At 47.8% G+C, this 15,478-nt stretch overlaps 1 protein-coding gene across 2 annotated transcripts in view; it reads left to right on the forward strand.

Moving 5' to 3' along the window:
* Positions 1-15,478, forward strand: part of RCAN2 (regulator of calcineurin 2) — a 78,067-nt gene that overhangs the window by 55,190 nt on the left and 7,399 nt on the right. For both annotated transcript variants that reach the window (XM_048935390.1, XM_048935391.1), the window contains 2 exons: positions 7,964-8,137; positions 10,158-10,329. In XM_048935390.1, the coding sequence (XP_048791347.1) occupies positions 7,964-8,137; positions 10,158-10,329 (346 nt within the window). The remainder of the gene's footprint in view (positions 1-7,963; positions 8,138-10,157; positions 10,330-15,478) is intronic.

Here is a 15,478-nt window from a genome sequence, read left to right on the forward strand (position 1 = left end):
TATGGATGTTTTACAACATTACATCTCCAAGTGCATAAACGAAACAAATTTCTTCATCTCCTGAGTGTTTTCTTTCTTTCATTCTTATATTCTGCTTCTGTCCACTGGGGTTCTGACTGTATCCCTTGGCACTCCAACACACGCAGGGCCAGCTTTGCAGAGGTGGAGCTTCTAGACCAGCCAGCTTTCCAACTGGATTTCTGTGTGCTTATAGAAGGACCGTGCTCCTGAATGGGCGTGGGAAATGGAGAGCTGAGGGGACTCTTAAGTTTTCAAAGATCACTGAAGATTCCTACAGCAACTGAAGGAACTGGGGCTGTTTGGGCTGGGGAAGAGGAGGCTGAGGGGAGACCTGATTGCTCTCTGCCAGTACCTGAAAGTGAGTGCAGCAGAGCGGGGTTGGTCTCTGCTCACTGGTGACAGGACGAGGGGAAATGGCCTCAAGTGGTGCCGGGGAGGTTGAGGTTGGATGTCAGGAAACACTTGTGTACAGAAAGGGCTGCTAAGCACTGCCATGGGCTGCCCAGGGAGGTGGTGGAGTCCCCATCCCTGGCTGTGTTTCAAACCGTTTGGATGTGGTGCTCAGGGCCATGATTTAGCGGAGGGCTGGTAGAGTTGGGCTGGGATGGTTGGGCTGCGGTTGGACTCCACCATCTTTAGGGGCTTTTCCAACCTGAGCAATTCTATCATTCTGATTGAGGTTATTTTTCTTCCACACCATTGTTTGCTCAATTAAGGTAATAGGTAATTTAAGAATTACTGATGCAGGCTAGATATATGAACAGCAATTTGTTGTGCTGCCAATTAGCTGTTGGGTTCAAATGTCTCCAGCAATGAACAGAATTGATAGCTGGTGTCTTACTGGATGTGTTCTTAAATCCAGTGCAGAACAGCTCCTTGGAGTTCACTCTATACCTTATTTTCTCATTTACTGCTTGAATTCTTAAATAAAATAATTAAGAAAACCAAGCAAACAGCTGAAAACACCAAGTGCTCATAGCAGGGCAGCCTGCTGGAATCTTTGCTTACTGCTGGATCACTATCATTATTTTATCATTCTCAAGCCAAAATGCAAAGCCGATTTTTGGAAATGCAGGAATTGCTTTCAGTCCTTCCCAAACTTGCTCTTCCTTTTTTCTTTTTCCCTCCCTGCCAATACATGCATAAACAAATCAACGCTGCCCAAAACAGCATCCAGCACAGCCATCAGGGAGCAGAGCGGTGTCTCTACAGAACGCTTCCTAGAACGGGGGCAGAACTAAGAGCTCTATTTATATCGAGGGCACCCGGCCAGATGGTTTGAAGGAGTGCTTCCATTATTTCAGGAAGCTAATGTGGCATCTGGAAGCGGAGCGCTCCAAACGTGGAGCATTCCCAGAGCTGTCGCGGGCAATGCAGTGAAACAGCAGCGCTCCTATGAAAAAAAGAAATGTAAAGCGTGGATTTTTCTTTTAGCTCAATCATTGGGTGTGAAATTGAATTGAGAAGTCTCCAAAGTAGATTAAATCACCCCCTTGGCATTGCCACGGGAACAGTTTATTTCATCTTGAAGGCGCCTTTGGTTTCCAGATCAGTGGAGCTGAGCGGGAGGAACGTGCGTCACTTTGAGGTAAACAGGGATGTGAGGTGGTTAAAAACAGAAAAGGCAACACAGCAAAATCCTGTGCCTGACATTTGTCAGCCACTTCTGAATCGCAACGGCTGCTTCCATGGAGCTGTGGGGCAGATATTATCGCTGTCCCTTTTGCTGTGCAGATGAGTTGGAAGTGCAGTGTGAATGGGTTTGGTTCAGCTGATTCGGAGAGGCACGGCTGTCCTGTTCTGCTCCCCAGGAGCTGTGCAGTGCTGCTGTTCCTCATCGGGCTGCCCCAGCACAGGAGGATGTTGTGCTCCTGCTGCCCCGGCCCCAGCGTGAGGTGGAACTCTCCAGATTCTTCAGCGTGACGTTTCCTGCCTGGTTGTTTGTCAGCACCATCTTTGGGGAGATGACGAATTGCACGTGTTTGTGTCACACTGTGTAATGTCTGTTATGTTTTCTCAAAGTCCCTTTCTGGAACGAGACGCCGAATGTGTAAGCAGAAAGCCTGCTGTGTTAGCTGGGGCTGGGTGGGTGATCCCAGGAGGTCCTTTCCCACCCCTGCAGTTCTGCAAACCTCTTCACTAGTCCTTTTGGTATTAGAATGCTTCTGACATGCAATGAGGGAACCCTGAATGCAGCCTTCAGGATGTTCCAGTGCTACATAGGGGCCTCCAAAGCAGCACTCATCTAACACAGCAACACACACGTTAGGGCATGCACAGACTGGGGCTTCCTGCAGAGTGCTTTGCAGCTGGTGTGTGTTCTGGGTACAACTGGTTCGCTGCAAGGAGCACAGCAGTAAGGTCACTCGTTATGTGGAATACAAAACGTGTGTTCTTTCTTATCCCATAGCCAGACCTGAAGGCATTGAGAACCTCTGCAACATTAGTCGGATTGCAGTAGTGCAAACGAATCAGTCCTGATGTAACCAGAGAAGAAGATTTATTATTTGTTGGTTGTTTTATTTGTTTGTTTGCTCTGTTCCTAACCCCTCCCAAAGTGCAGCCTTGGCTGTTCTGGGGTTCACTTTGTCTCTACTGCTTCACTGACCTCCACCCCTCCGCAGAGTGGTGAGCACAGAGCTGCAGGCTGTATGTAGGAGACTTGTGTGTGTGTGTTGGTGTGTCTGTGTGCTGATTGCTTGTGCGGTCTTGCAAGATTGGAGCGCTGAGTTTAAAATAAATAACAACGCTGGATTATGAGGAATCCATTTTGATAACAGCAGGAACTTTCCGCAAGGCCAGGCAGCAGTGCCCAGTCTGAGTGCTGCAGGTGGCAATGCTCCGTCCTGTCGGGGTGGGAAGCAGGACAACCTCACACTTTTGCCTATAGCTTCCTCTGGTGGGAGGTGAGATGGAAAGCTGGGGTGTGGACACATCTGCCTTAAGGTGATCTCTGCATGATTAATAACCCTTTTATTCTCTTGCCATTTATTTCTTCAAGGGATAAGGATGAGACCACGCTGACAAGGTGTACATTTTTAGACCCAGAAAACACAACAGTTGATGAGGCTGCTGCTCACACTGGCTGCTTGCAGGAGCTCTTGCCATTTAATGCATTTTCACCCTTCACTTGAGTTGCATCAGACTGCTTCCCTGCCTTCTGTGACTCATGAAATAACTGTTAGAAGCTCCTAAAGTGAATTCTTGGCAGTTTTGTTGAAACAAGTTTTTAGAAATGAGCCCCTTCTTATGGGCTTTGGAAAATAAAGGTGTATTGCCGTCCCCTAATCTCTTCTTCCTACCTTTTCATGGAAGTAATTAGCCTTTTTTGAATGCCTCTAGGCCATGGCATTTCACTTTTCATTTTACAGACCTAATGCTGAATAACCTTCTGAAATTGAGCCCAAATCTTTTAATTGGCACTCTTCGTTTCCTACCAGCACTGCTGGCTGTTTTAATGCGGTTCGTTTCCATCCCTTCACCATTCCTGCTTTCCTCAGACACAACATGTTTCTGCTGCATCTTATTCTTTGTATCCCAAGCAGAGATCACCCACCTTTGCCTCCTGCCACAGGCTCAGCACCATGGCCATCCTGCAGTTGCTCTCCCAGCTGCCCTCCATCTTCCTTGCTCTCAGGTGACAAAAGCCTACACAACCACATTAACCCATTCCAGTGCCCTTCAAGTGGCTCCAGCATATCTTAGTGGTGAATTTACTTCCAGCTGTTGGAAGTGGTGTCATATATTATGATGTACAATCCTAGAAAGCAGGATGTATATTGTATCAAAGCAACTCATAGTATTATTTAAGTGTTCGGTATCAGTGACCATCTTGTCCTTCTAGGCTGAGCAAGCCCACCCAGCCTTGGTGCTGGGAACTGGGAACTGCTTCGTTCGTAGGGTGGCTTTGTTTGTAGACTGAAAGAGCACAGCCTTTGCACAGCCTGTCCAATTTCATCTTCCATCTTGCACCATTAAGAGGTGTGCAGTGTTAGCACTGCTGTGGCTGTGTGGAAACAGAAGGCATTGAGCTCTGAGAGATGAGGTTCTTCTGGGGAAACTGATAACTGATATGAGGAGAAAGTTTTCCCCCAGAGGGTGGTGAGGCACTGGCACAGGTTGCCCAAGGAGGCTGTGGATGCCCCATCCCTGCAGGCATTCAAGGCCAGGCTGGATGTGGCTCTGGGCAGCCTGGGCTGCTGGTTGGCGACCTGCACACAGCAGGGGTTGGGACTGGAGGAGCGCTGTGGGCCTTTGCAACCCAGGCCATGCTGGGATTCTGTGATTCTCTTTTATGTAATGAACGTGAAGAATGGAAATAATTGAAAAATGTTTGCCTTGTTTGCCTACAGAACTCCAGGAACAAGGATCAGGCTGAAGTTTTCAATCAAGCCATCTCCTAAATCCAGTGTGTAACAGCGGTGATAATGAGTGCAAACACAGTGAACAATAACATGCCATTTGTGTGCTGAGTTCTAGGGCTCCAATCCAAGGCGCACTGATGTCTGTGGAAAGACTTCCATTGATTTGAATTAGGCCTTGGCTTCTGTCCTGAATGAGCACAGTACCAGCGGAGCTATGCATGAAAGGAATGTTTGGAAATAAATCACAGGGCTGTAGAGCTGGAAGGAACTTGCTGTGGCAGAACCCCATTCTAATTCTAATTCAGGCAGCCATGTTTTCCAGTGCTTTCTCATAGTCCCTTACACAAACTAACCAGATTCAGCCCTAGAAATATCTTTTGCTGCTGCTGCTGTAATTGGAAGGCTATTTCCGAGCCATTATCCTGATGTTTGCAACCTTTCTGCCTGCTTTATGCCAACACAGCCTTTCATTTCAGTTCTTGTTCTTTGCCCTCTGTGTCATCCTGGTAAATTGCTGATGATGGTCAGGTCTCCTCTCAGGATTTGCTTTGCTAAATAAGCCAAGCCTTTTAATTTCTTATTTAGTGAGTTGTTCTTTCATCTTAGTAGCCTTTATCTGAACTTATTCCCGTTTGGCTTAATGCTTCTGGGACACAGGCAACAAAAGCTGTAACTTTAATGAGGTGTAATGGCTTTATGTAAAGCTGTTTCACTCACTTCCTACTCTGGTACAGCAGTACCACTACTTCCATTTGGATGTTCTTGTATTATTTTTTTCCAAGAAGTTTAGAAATTGTACTGGAAGTTCAGAGGCTTCTTAAAAGCCTTTCAACAATCCTGGATCCTAAGAGCACTTTAAAAGTCTTGAATTGAGATGATTGTGGGTGTTGAATTATTTATCCACCAAACTTGAAAGGGAGAGAGTTTGCTTAAGTCTTGAAAGCACATGTGATACATTTTCTTATAGATCAGGATGGCTCTGAAAGACTTTTGTCCAAATAAGTTCCCTGAGCAGATATTAGAAGTCACAGCCCACAGCAATTAAGGCATAAGACATTTCCTGGGAATTAATATCAAGCTGGGAGGAGCTGGGATGGCTCAAGATGCAGCTGAGGCCCATTAGCTGCCACTGATGATTAATGACCTCTGCTGAGGTCATTATTATTATCAGCTGAAAATGTGCAAAAACCTCAGACTAGGGATCTTTTTAATGTGCTGTGCAGTTTCAGTGGGGGCAGGAGATGTGCCTGCACTGTGGGTAGGCTGCTTTGTGTTAATTGGAAATAGAGGGCTTGACTCCCTCCTCCCCCCTGGTGTTTTTTGGGCCTGTTAATCAAAGTGAGATCTCTGAAGCTGCAGCATTATCGCACTGAAAAGCGAGCAGAACAAAGTCCACGGTGCCTTAAATGTTCTCCCAGTGTTATGCTTGGTGTCTGGTCCTTCATCAGCTTGATTTGGAGGTACTCCCATCTGTCCCTCGTGGTGCCTAACGAGAATGGATCTCAGTATTGTTCAGAATGTTGTGCCCAGAACATTGGCTCTGCTCACTGCTCTTGGAGCCACATTTGAGACCACGGAACCCCACCCCACCATGGGCTGGCTGTCCAGGGCAAGGAAACACTGCTGTGCTGGTAAAGGGAAAATAGTTCTCCTACTTCATGCTCAATTGCAATGGAGAGATACTTCCCTAGTCTTTGCAGTGGTTTGACATTGTTGACCTGTGGTTCAGCTGCTGCAGGGGGCTTGGAAGTGTTCTCCTTGCTGCTTACTTGTAGCCAGTGGGACTGCTGTTGTAGTGCACTGATTGTCTCCTGTGTGTGTGTGCGCATATGTGTTTGTTTCCTTTAAGGTGCTGTAAAACCAACACTGCTTCAGAAGGCTGAAACAGACAGAATAGGCAGCTTTCAGATGGAAGCTTTAATTAGCTTCTCACTGCTACTAATTACGTAGATGATGCAGAGCTGTGCAGGCTTCTGCACACACTGGTCCCCTGTACCCCTGGCTCCTTCACCTTTGTGACCAAAACTCCTAGCATGGCAGGGCTGAGGGCTGCTGCTCTGGGCTGACCTTGAGACAAATGCCACTCAAAACAGACTTCAGCTCAGGGAAATCGAATTGTGCAAAAATGTAAGAAAAAAGCAGCAAAACAACCCGTGTGAAACCAAGGTGTGACGTGGTGGCAGTTTGAATGGCGGGAGATAGGACTAGACTGCTTGTGCAAACCTGTCAGCTTCCTGCGGGCTGTGGCATTTCTGTGTGCCTTTATTCACCCTCAGCCAAACCACCGAGCGCTTTGTTTCCTCCCAGCTGTCCTCTGTGGTGAGAGGAAGAGGTGAGGGAGGTCAGGCAAAATGAAATGAAAATCATGAAAGCTTAATAGACCACGGGGAGCTTCTTTTGAAGGGATGCCAGAGATGGAATATCAGCTCTGGGGAAGAAGACCACAGAGCTGGCAGTGAATGAGAGGAGATCTGGTACATGCACATCAGTTTCATGCTCCTTGCTGTGATCTGCTCTCCTGGTTAACTCCTCAGCCAGCATACTGTGCTGACATGGGGCTCCCACCGCTCTGTTAGCGTCCCAGGTACAGCTTCACAGCTCCAGCTTTATCTTACTAACGCATTTTGGGCTCTTGGTCCTGCTTGGAGGATTAACAGATGAGAACAGTATTGATCAGATGACATAAATTGAGTTTTCTGCTCATTTCTAGTTCTACCCATCTCAGACCTCCCTGTGCAATGCTAAAATCTTCATATTTATATCAGGTGCTTTTGAACACGCTGTTCTGAGCTAAACATTTTTAAGCCTGAAGTTGGCCCCTAGAACAGGTCACTATTTTCAGTTACATAAATATTTTTCTTGCTGCTACATTGACTCCTGAGGAATAGGTTTATCTGTGCTCCAAGGAGCTGAATGACAGAATATCCAGTAGAACATAATGCTCCCAGAGAGGCTGTGATGCCCCGTCCATCCCTGGAGGTGTTCAAGGCCAGGTTGGATGGGGCCCTGGGCAGCCTGGGCTGCTATGAAAGATGGAGGTTGGTGGCCCTGCATGGCACAGGGGGGTTGGAGCTTCGTGATCCTTGAGGTCCCTTCCAGCCCAGTTCATTCTATGGTTCTATGATACACAGTGCCAGCAGCAGAGATTTGGAAGTAACCCTCGGTTACAGCAGGGCTGACTTTGTCTGCTGACCCTGCTGTTATTCAGCTCAATGTCTGCTTTTGTCCCCATGAGCTCACATGGCCTGGCACTTCCACTTGGATGCCCACTGCAGCTTTGTTTGGGCAGTCGCTGTGCTATCAGTTTTGCTCAACATTCACGAGGTTTACTTGCTGGTGGGCTCTCCATTTGAAGCCTCCTTCCCCCAGTATTTCCCACATTTTGTCACTTTCAGACCGGTGTTTTCTGTGGCTTCTTCTTGTGGCAGCCTTTACTCCTCGCTGGGCAGCCAACCCCAGGAGCACTGCTGCACCGACTGCCTGAGCAGCTGTCACCGAGTTCCAGCTCGTGGTTTAGCACAGACTGATTGCACCCAGCACAAACTTCATGTTCAGCATTATTTCTTTTTCATTCACAGGAAAAATTTGAAGGCCTGTTCCGTGCCTACGACGACTGTGTGACATTCCAGCTGTTTAAGAGCTTCAGACGCGTGCGGATAAACTTTAGTAGTCCCAAATCAGCTGCTCGTGCCAGAATAGAGCTGCATGAAACACAGTTCAGAGGAAAGAAGTTAAAGTTGTATTTCGCACAGGTAATGAAATCTATCCACTTCTGTGTGAGTGTGTGGCCCTTATAGAAATACTGTCCAATAAAGCTGAATCAAAACAAGAGATGTTTCTCCCTTGCCCAGTATTTCTGCTAAAGCATTACTCAAATGTCGTTGTGTTGCCTGAGCTGTGCCTGCCCAGTTGGTCTGCAGTTAACTGAAAGGATCACTTGGGACAGGTTGCTCATTCAGTGCACAGTGCCACAGCTCAGTGATATACAGCATTTGATGCTGTGGGTAACACCCTAACCATAAAAAACCAGAAGTGGGAATGGTTCATGAAAGAAGTAGGTCTGAAGAGCAGAACCTTGAGCCACAGTTAGGCAGAAGTGAGAAGCAGAAAGTCTGACTGAATGAATGTGAATTTTTATTAAAAACAACCAAACAAAACAACCCAACAACAAAAAAACCCCACCCAATCCTACAACAAAATCTCCTTAATTTCAAGTGAAAGGGAGAAGGAAGGGAGCAGAGCAATGTCCCGGCCTGGGGACATGATTGGATCCATCTAATGCAAGGGGGAGGGGAAGGTTCCGTTCTTCTTGGCCAAGGGAGAGGAGCCCAGATCTCCCAGCTGGGCACAGAAGGGTGAGGGAGGTTGAGAATGCTGAGCTGAGAATCTCTTCTAAACATATGTTAAGAAAAAGCATGGTCTCTGTCGTTTGTGAGATACTGATTAGTGCCTAGAAGTAACAACATGTGCTTCGAGCTGCCAGGTTAGGGCTTTAGAGCTTCTAGGATCTGTTCTGAAGATCTTCATCAAAACTAAGAGGCAGATAAATTCCTGAATCTTTACAACTGAGGCAGGGTAAGTGCTGATCTGAGCCTTGCCTGAAGCAGAACCTTCTTAGGAAGGTGGGAAACTACAGCTGTAAAAAGCCCAATGTTCTCAGCAGGTTAGGTGAGTTCAGAAGATCTTACAGTTGGATTTAGGTGTTGAAGATCTTCCTCAATCCCCTTTTACATGCCTTAATCTCCTAGATGTGGCTCAGAATTTATTTCAGAAAGATTTTGAAACCTGCTGGTAGGCAGGCTGGAGTTATTGCACTCCAACTGGACGATCAAGAGGTTAATAGGAAGATAACTCCAGAAAAACAAAGTCATGCATGATAGTGATTACTCTCCATGTCTAAACTGGTTTCCTGCGAAGCCACTTAGGTATCTTCTCTATGTTCTCCAGTGCATGTGAGCTCAGAGCTTATTAGCTGTGTCCAGGGAATGAAGAAGTGGAAGCAGCACAGTGTCTGGAGCAACGTGTGTCTGCATGGAGCTGAGCCAGAACAAATAAGCACTTCCAGAACTAGAAGTACTGGAGAGCGTGGAGTGGAGCAGCACAGAATCCATTCACATGTAGCAGGGTGTTCATCTTGAACTTGCTTTCATGTGAATCCAGAGTATTGCTGCTGAGTTGGTTATGAAGTTGCTCAGCTATGGCTGCAGCTGTGGCGTAATTCATTTATGCCAAAGCTTCTTTAATAACAGCCCCAAAGAAAAGCAAGAATCAAACTAGATAATTTAAGATGGACGGAAATAAAACGAGTGTAATGATTTGCAAACGACTAAGGAACACGATGGACTCCTTTCTCACTGCATCTCCATGTACCAAATCTTCAGAAAGGTTTCTGAACTTACTGACAAGGCCTCGGTGCAGGAATGGGTGGTTTCTAATCTGTATCTGCTTTTAGCTAGGGCCTTAAACCAGCACAGCTCAACAATATCTATTGAGTTCACGACTCTCTGAACTTAGAAGCTGTGGAAACAGAAAAAGCTTTGCCCTTATCCTCAGAGGACACATACAGGAGGCACAAACAGTGCAGCCCTGCTCACATAACAGCCCCCCACAGCCTGTGTACCGCAGGGAGCCGTCTGTAAGGTGAGAGCAGATCCCTGCAGGCCTGGTCTGCTGAAACCCCGCCTGGGTGGCACCTGGGATTGGAAGTGTATGGTTTGAGTAATCGTTCCATTTCCCCATCCTAAACTAAAGTGTATTTGTTATGCTTTAAAGATTCAGACCTCTGAGACAGATGGAGACAAGCTTCATTTGGCTCCGCCACAGCCTGCAAAACAGTTTCTCATCTCGCCTCCAGCCTCCCCACCTGTAGGGTGGCAGCCCATAGACGATGCAACACCTGTCATCAACTACGACCTCCTTTATGCAGTTTCTAAGCTAGGACCAGGTAAGCCTGTGGTCCTTGGGTGAAAATCTGTTGGAAAAAGCAAACGAGAAATGGCAGCATAGAGAATAACTAGAGGCAGTTGGGGTAAAGGCTGCAAGTTGCGTTACAGCTTTGGAGTTAAGCTGATTTGGGGTAACTGGTTCTTCGCTTAACGTGTTGTTTGAATAGCAGATGGAAGCTTGCTTGCACAGTTTATCCTTGTGCTTGCTTTTATGTTTAGATGAGACAGCTGATGGTTTGTGCAGGGGTTGGACAAACGCTTGTCTGTGAACCTAAAGAGCATTTGCTTTAAATCACACTTGCTCAGCAGTGCTTTCCAAGATGCAAAGTCCTTCAATGATTTAGGCATCACTGCACGTCCAACAGAGGGGAGAACGTCTCAGTTAACAAGTTTGATGAGAGAGGACCACCATTCCCACGTCCCTGCAGGACTGCTCTGTTGGGACTGCTCGTTTTCTATTGAAAATGTTATGCAGAAGGAATGGGATTTAGGTGTAGTCTCTAAAAAGTGAAATAGGTAAGAATGGACAATGCAGACAGATTTATTCTGTCTTCCCATCCTCACCAGCTGATAAGGTGTGAAGCTGGTTGGGATCTTTGAAAGGTGCTTTGCCTTTAGAAAATGTTTATCTGATGAAGCTTAAACTTTTCATTTAGCAGATATTTACTTTCCAATTTAATTACCATGTATTTATGGAGAGCTTTCTTTGACTGCTGTTAGAGCATCCCTTTTACAGTTCTGAAAATGGAAAATGTTCAAGTTCCAGCCCTAAGAAATACCATTTAAAATTAGTCTAATTTACATTCATAACCTATAAGGAAAAATGGCATGTTGAATTATCCTCATGTGGAATTAGAGTAGAACCATGCAGTCACCAAGGTCGGAAACCAGCTCCAAGGTCATCCAGCCCAACCATCCTCCTCCCACCAATCCTTCCACTAACCCACGTCCCTCAGTGCCACATCTACAGGCTCTGGAGCACCTCCAGGGTTGGTGACCCACCCCCTCCTCGGCAGCCCGTGCCAGTGCACTTTATATCAAATCCAATAACAGTTTTGGCGGGCTGGGGAGGAGAGCTCATGAAAATTCAGCAGAGTTCACTTTTGAAATCCTTACGGGATATGGGAGTTGTCCTTGCAGCTCTACTGCTGCTGCTGTCTTGTTGTGAGAGCAGCCACCCGCTGCAGGCACCTCGTCCCTGTGCTCAGTGTTACTGCCTGGCTGCCAGTGTGCCAGGGCTGTGGGGTGCAGGGAGCTGCTTCTGGGTCAGTAGGTTTGTGGGACCACCTGGCTTTATTCTCCCGTGGGATCTCTCCCAAGGGAACAGCACGTATCCAAGGGAAGATTCCTGCATTTTACTTCCTTTGGGCTGGGAGACCACTGACAAAGGTGTCAGGTCTAACTGTTAGTCCTGCGTGGCAGATGATTACTCCCAGAATTGATGCTCTGCTACTAAAGTGCTGAACAAAAGGAAAACAAGAACTCCTTTTTTTCCTTTGATGCAGCAGTGTTATAAATAGAAACATGAAAACGAATTCCCTCGTTACGTGGACAATAAATCAATCCCTGTTCTACAGCAGTGGGATGTGAAATATCCCTCATTGCTCCACCCTCTGCGTGAAGGTCAGATCCAGCCTTATTGAAGGAGCCTGCAGGGAGCAGCAGCAGAAGTCACTGTGTGCTCTTCTTCCTATTTTTAGCACTCGGGAGAGAGATCGATTCTTGTTAACTGCAGTGGTGGCTCCAAAATAGCACTGCAGGTCTCAGCTGTGTGTTACTATGTTGAGGATTTCACTGAAAAACAAATCCCAGCAAAGCTTTGCTCAGGATCCCATCGCTGGAGCTCGCTGCTGTGCAGCAGGCAGTGCTGTGCTCCTCACTGCGCTTACAGTTAGCTCTCATTCCAGCAGCACAATGAAAAGTGTAACTACGCCTTACCCAGCAAAAAGGGCTCAATGTTTGTATGAGCCTGAGCCAGAATTCTGTGACTCTGTCTTGTGAGGAATATTACCTTAACGACACTGATTTAAATACACTGATTGCTGTGCAGCCTGGGCTGCTGGTTGGTGACCTGCACACAGCAGGGGGTTGGGATTGGATGAGCGTTGTGGGCCTTTGCAACACAGGCCATGCTGTGATTCTATGATCCTATGTTTTGGTAAAAATTAATACCTGAGGACCAGAAAAACTCAATTAAGCATGTAAATAATGAACAGCTTCCAGCTGTGCGCTCTTGCAGCTTGGAAAGCAATTGGTATCCTGGGCTCCATCAGCAGAGGGGTGGCCAGCAGGGACAGGGAGGTGATCGTCCCTCTCTGCTCTGCTCTCGTGAGGCCTCATCTGCAGCACTGCGTCCAGGGCTGGGGGCTTCAGTACAAGAAAGACAGGGAGCTGATGGAGAGGGTCCAGAGGAGCCACAGAGATGATCAGGGGGCTGCAGCACCTCCACTACAAAGACAGGCTGAGGGAGCTGGGCTTGTTCAGCATGGAGAAGAGAAGCTGCGGGGTGACCTCAGTGCAGCCTGCAGTACCTAAAGGGAGCCTGCAGACAGGAGGGGAGTCAGCTCTTGGAAAGGGGAGATGGCAGCAGAACAAGGGGAGATGGTTTGGAGTTGAGGGAGGGCAGCTGGAGGTTGGATGTCAGGGGGAAGTTGTGTGCTGTGAGAGTGGTGAGGTGCTGGAACAGCTGCCCAGAGAGGCTGTGATGCCCCGTCCATCCCTGGAGGTGTTCAAGGCCAGGTTGGATGGGGCCCTGGGCAGCCTGGGCTGCTGTGAAATGGGGAGGTTGGTGGCCCTGCATGGCACAGGGGGGTTGGAGTTTCATGATCCTTGAGGTCCCTTCCAACCCTGGCCATTCTGTGATTCTGTGATTCTTTATGTGCCTTTATGTGCATGTGAGTCATGCTTGCTTACCTTGCTGTGAAAGTAAGACACAGCACTGGGACCCCAGCCCCTGCAGCCCTGCCCCTTCCACATGCACATGTCATCTCCTTTCCCAGCACTCTGCCATAATGGCTGCAGCTGCTGCATGGACTTGAACCATCCTCATGTTCACACAGGGAGATTCACTCCAGGGTGAAATGAATAGCTAAGAAATCAGTTAGCAAATTGGCTGTGTGTTGTTATTGTCCAGGCTCCATCTGGGGACAGGTGCTTCTATGCAGTGGCTGTGGCTGCAGCAATGCCTTCCTAGCATCTTCACTGGGCTGATGGACTTCTTTTTCCTACACACGTAGGAAGCTGGATTTTGTTCTTCCTGCATTACACTGAGCTCAGGGAGGGTGCACTAAATTCTTAGGGAAGATCTCAGCACGTTTATTTAGTTTCTGGTTGATTCATGTATTTTTTCACTTTCTGCAGATGTAGTGAGAACTTTGAAGGAGATACAAACAGAATGCAGCAGCTCAGTCAGTGAGGTGGGAACCTTCTCTGTGCCTGGTTGTGACTGCTAGCCTACAACTTCTTCAGTACAGAGGAATCATGATATACATAAAAATAAAGAAGTGGGATCATTAATCTCTGATGAAAATACTTCCACTGTTGAGAGAATTTCCAGTAGGTTAACACTGATGATGCAAAGATGCTGCACTGACCTGGGGGTGTGGTTGGCTGATGGCTCTCCAGGCCCAGCTCTTTCCTTCAGGAGCACTTGCAACCCATCAAGCTGCTGGCTAATTTAGGCCTTTGTGTACTGGCCAGTTTTAACAAGCAGTAGTGACATCCCAGTGAGGAATACAGGAAATAATTTTATAGGAGACGTATTTGCAAGAAGGCAAAACTGTCTTCAGGGCAGTGCATATTCCAGAGTTTCTCCTCAAGGACAAAAGGCCTCTAGGTTTGCTCTGCCCTTTGGTGTGCAGTGGTTTAGAAGCCACCTTCCTGGCACTGCAGTTAGTCCCTTCCTCTCAGGGGAGCAGTGCTACCCCCATCCCTGCCCTCTCCCAATGTGCACATTTCTTTCTTCCTTTCCCCACTGCTGCTGTTTGGCTTCCATCAAATCTGTTACCCCAGATTCTCCACAGCCTGTGCTGCTTCTCCCTGCAGCTCAGCCTTTGTATCTCAAACTACAACCACGTGGATCTTCTGTTTTGTGCCTTCCTCCTCAAATCAGACCTGTCTCCTTCCCACCAACCGCCCTGCCTGGCTTTTTGCAGCACAGCATGGAGCAGCCTCCCCTTGCCACCTGCAGTCTGATGTACTGAACTGCTCCCTGTGCTCCCTCCTGCCTTCTGTAAGCGCTCATCCTCAAAGTCTCAGTCCCCATCTGAAAGCCAGTGCAGCCAGGCACTGTCTCCAGTAGCCCTTACAGACAAACTGGTACCAGCTTTGGTTCTCTCCACATTTCCCAGTCTCCATTGGTATCCCAGCAGGCTCTGCCCCTCCTGAATGCCCTCAAGCAAACACTCGTGCAAAAAACACAGCCAGAGATGAAGGTTCCTCTGTGTGTGTTCTGAAGGGTTACAGCTGATAGCTCCTGCACTGCTCTGCCCTCTTTGCTTCAGAGGAGCAGCAGAGAAGAGCAGGAAGCCTTGCCCAGAGCTGCCTCACGTGGACCTGCACTCCACCCACCCCAGGTATTTCCAGACAGAACACTTCCTAGAGCTTCCAGTTGGGATTCAGAGGAGGTGGAGGGGCAGGCAGAGGGTGATACGGAATATTTTCCAGCTCTGTCCATCCTCTGTGCTCCGTTCTGTGGCTCATGCTGCCCTTCACTCCCCTTGCCAGGGGCTGTGTACGAGAGCTGCTGCACTGACCGTGCAGAAAGCACTCTGCCAGCAGGGGGACAGGCTGCTCCTGCCATCAGTGGCACTCCCAGAGAGCAGCTCCTCCTCCCTGGGGAAGGCTCACATGGCATGGGGTATCGCTTCTCTGCTGCCCACCCGTGCTATTTGTACAGCACACGGATGGGAGGACTACACATGGAGGGTACTTTATTGATGCTAATGACATTGAACGTGGAGAGCACAGCTCTGAACCCATTAACCTCTGACTGCGTGGCAGAATCAGGGAAGAGTTAGCTGCATGACATCATTACCTTTTCTTCCTGATTAATTAAGTATATGAACATTCTCTTTGCTGGACAAAAGAGCCTCATTAGATGAGAGATGCATCATCAGAGCAAGGTCACTTTTGCTTGACCCATCTTCT

This window comes from Lagopus muta, chromosome 2 (genome assembly GCF_023343835.1).
Source record: "Lagopus muta isolate bLagMut1 chromosome 2, bLagMut1 primary, whole genome shotgun sequence".
NCBI lineage: Eukaryota > Metazoa > Chordata > Aves > Galliformes > Phasianidae > Lagopus > Lagopus muta.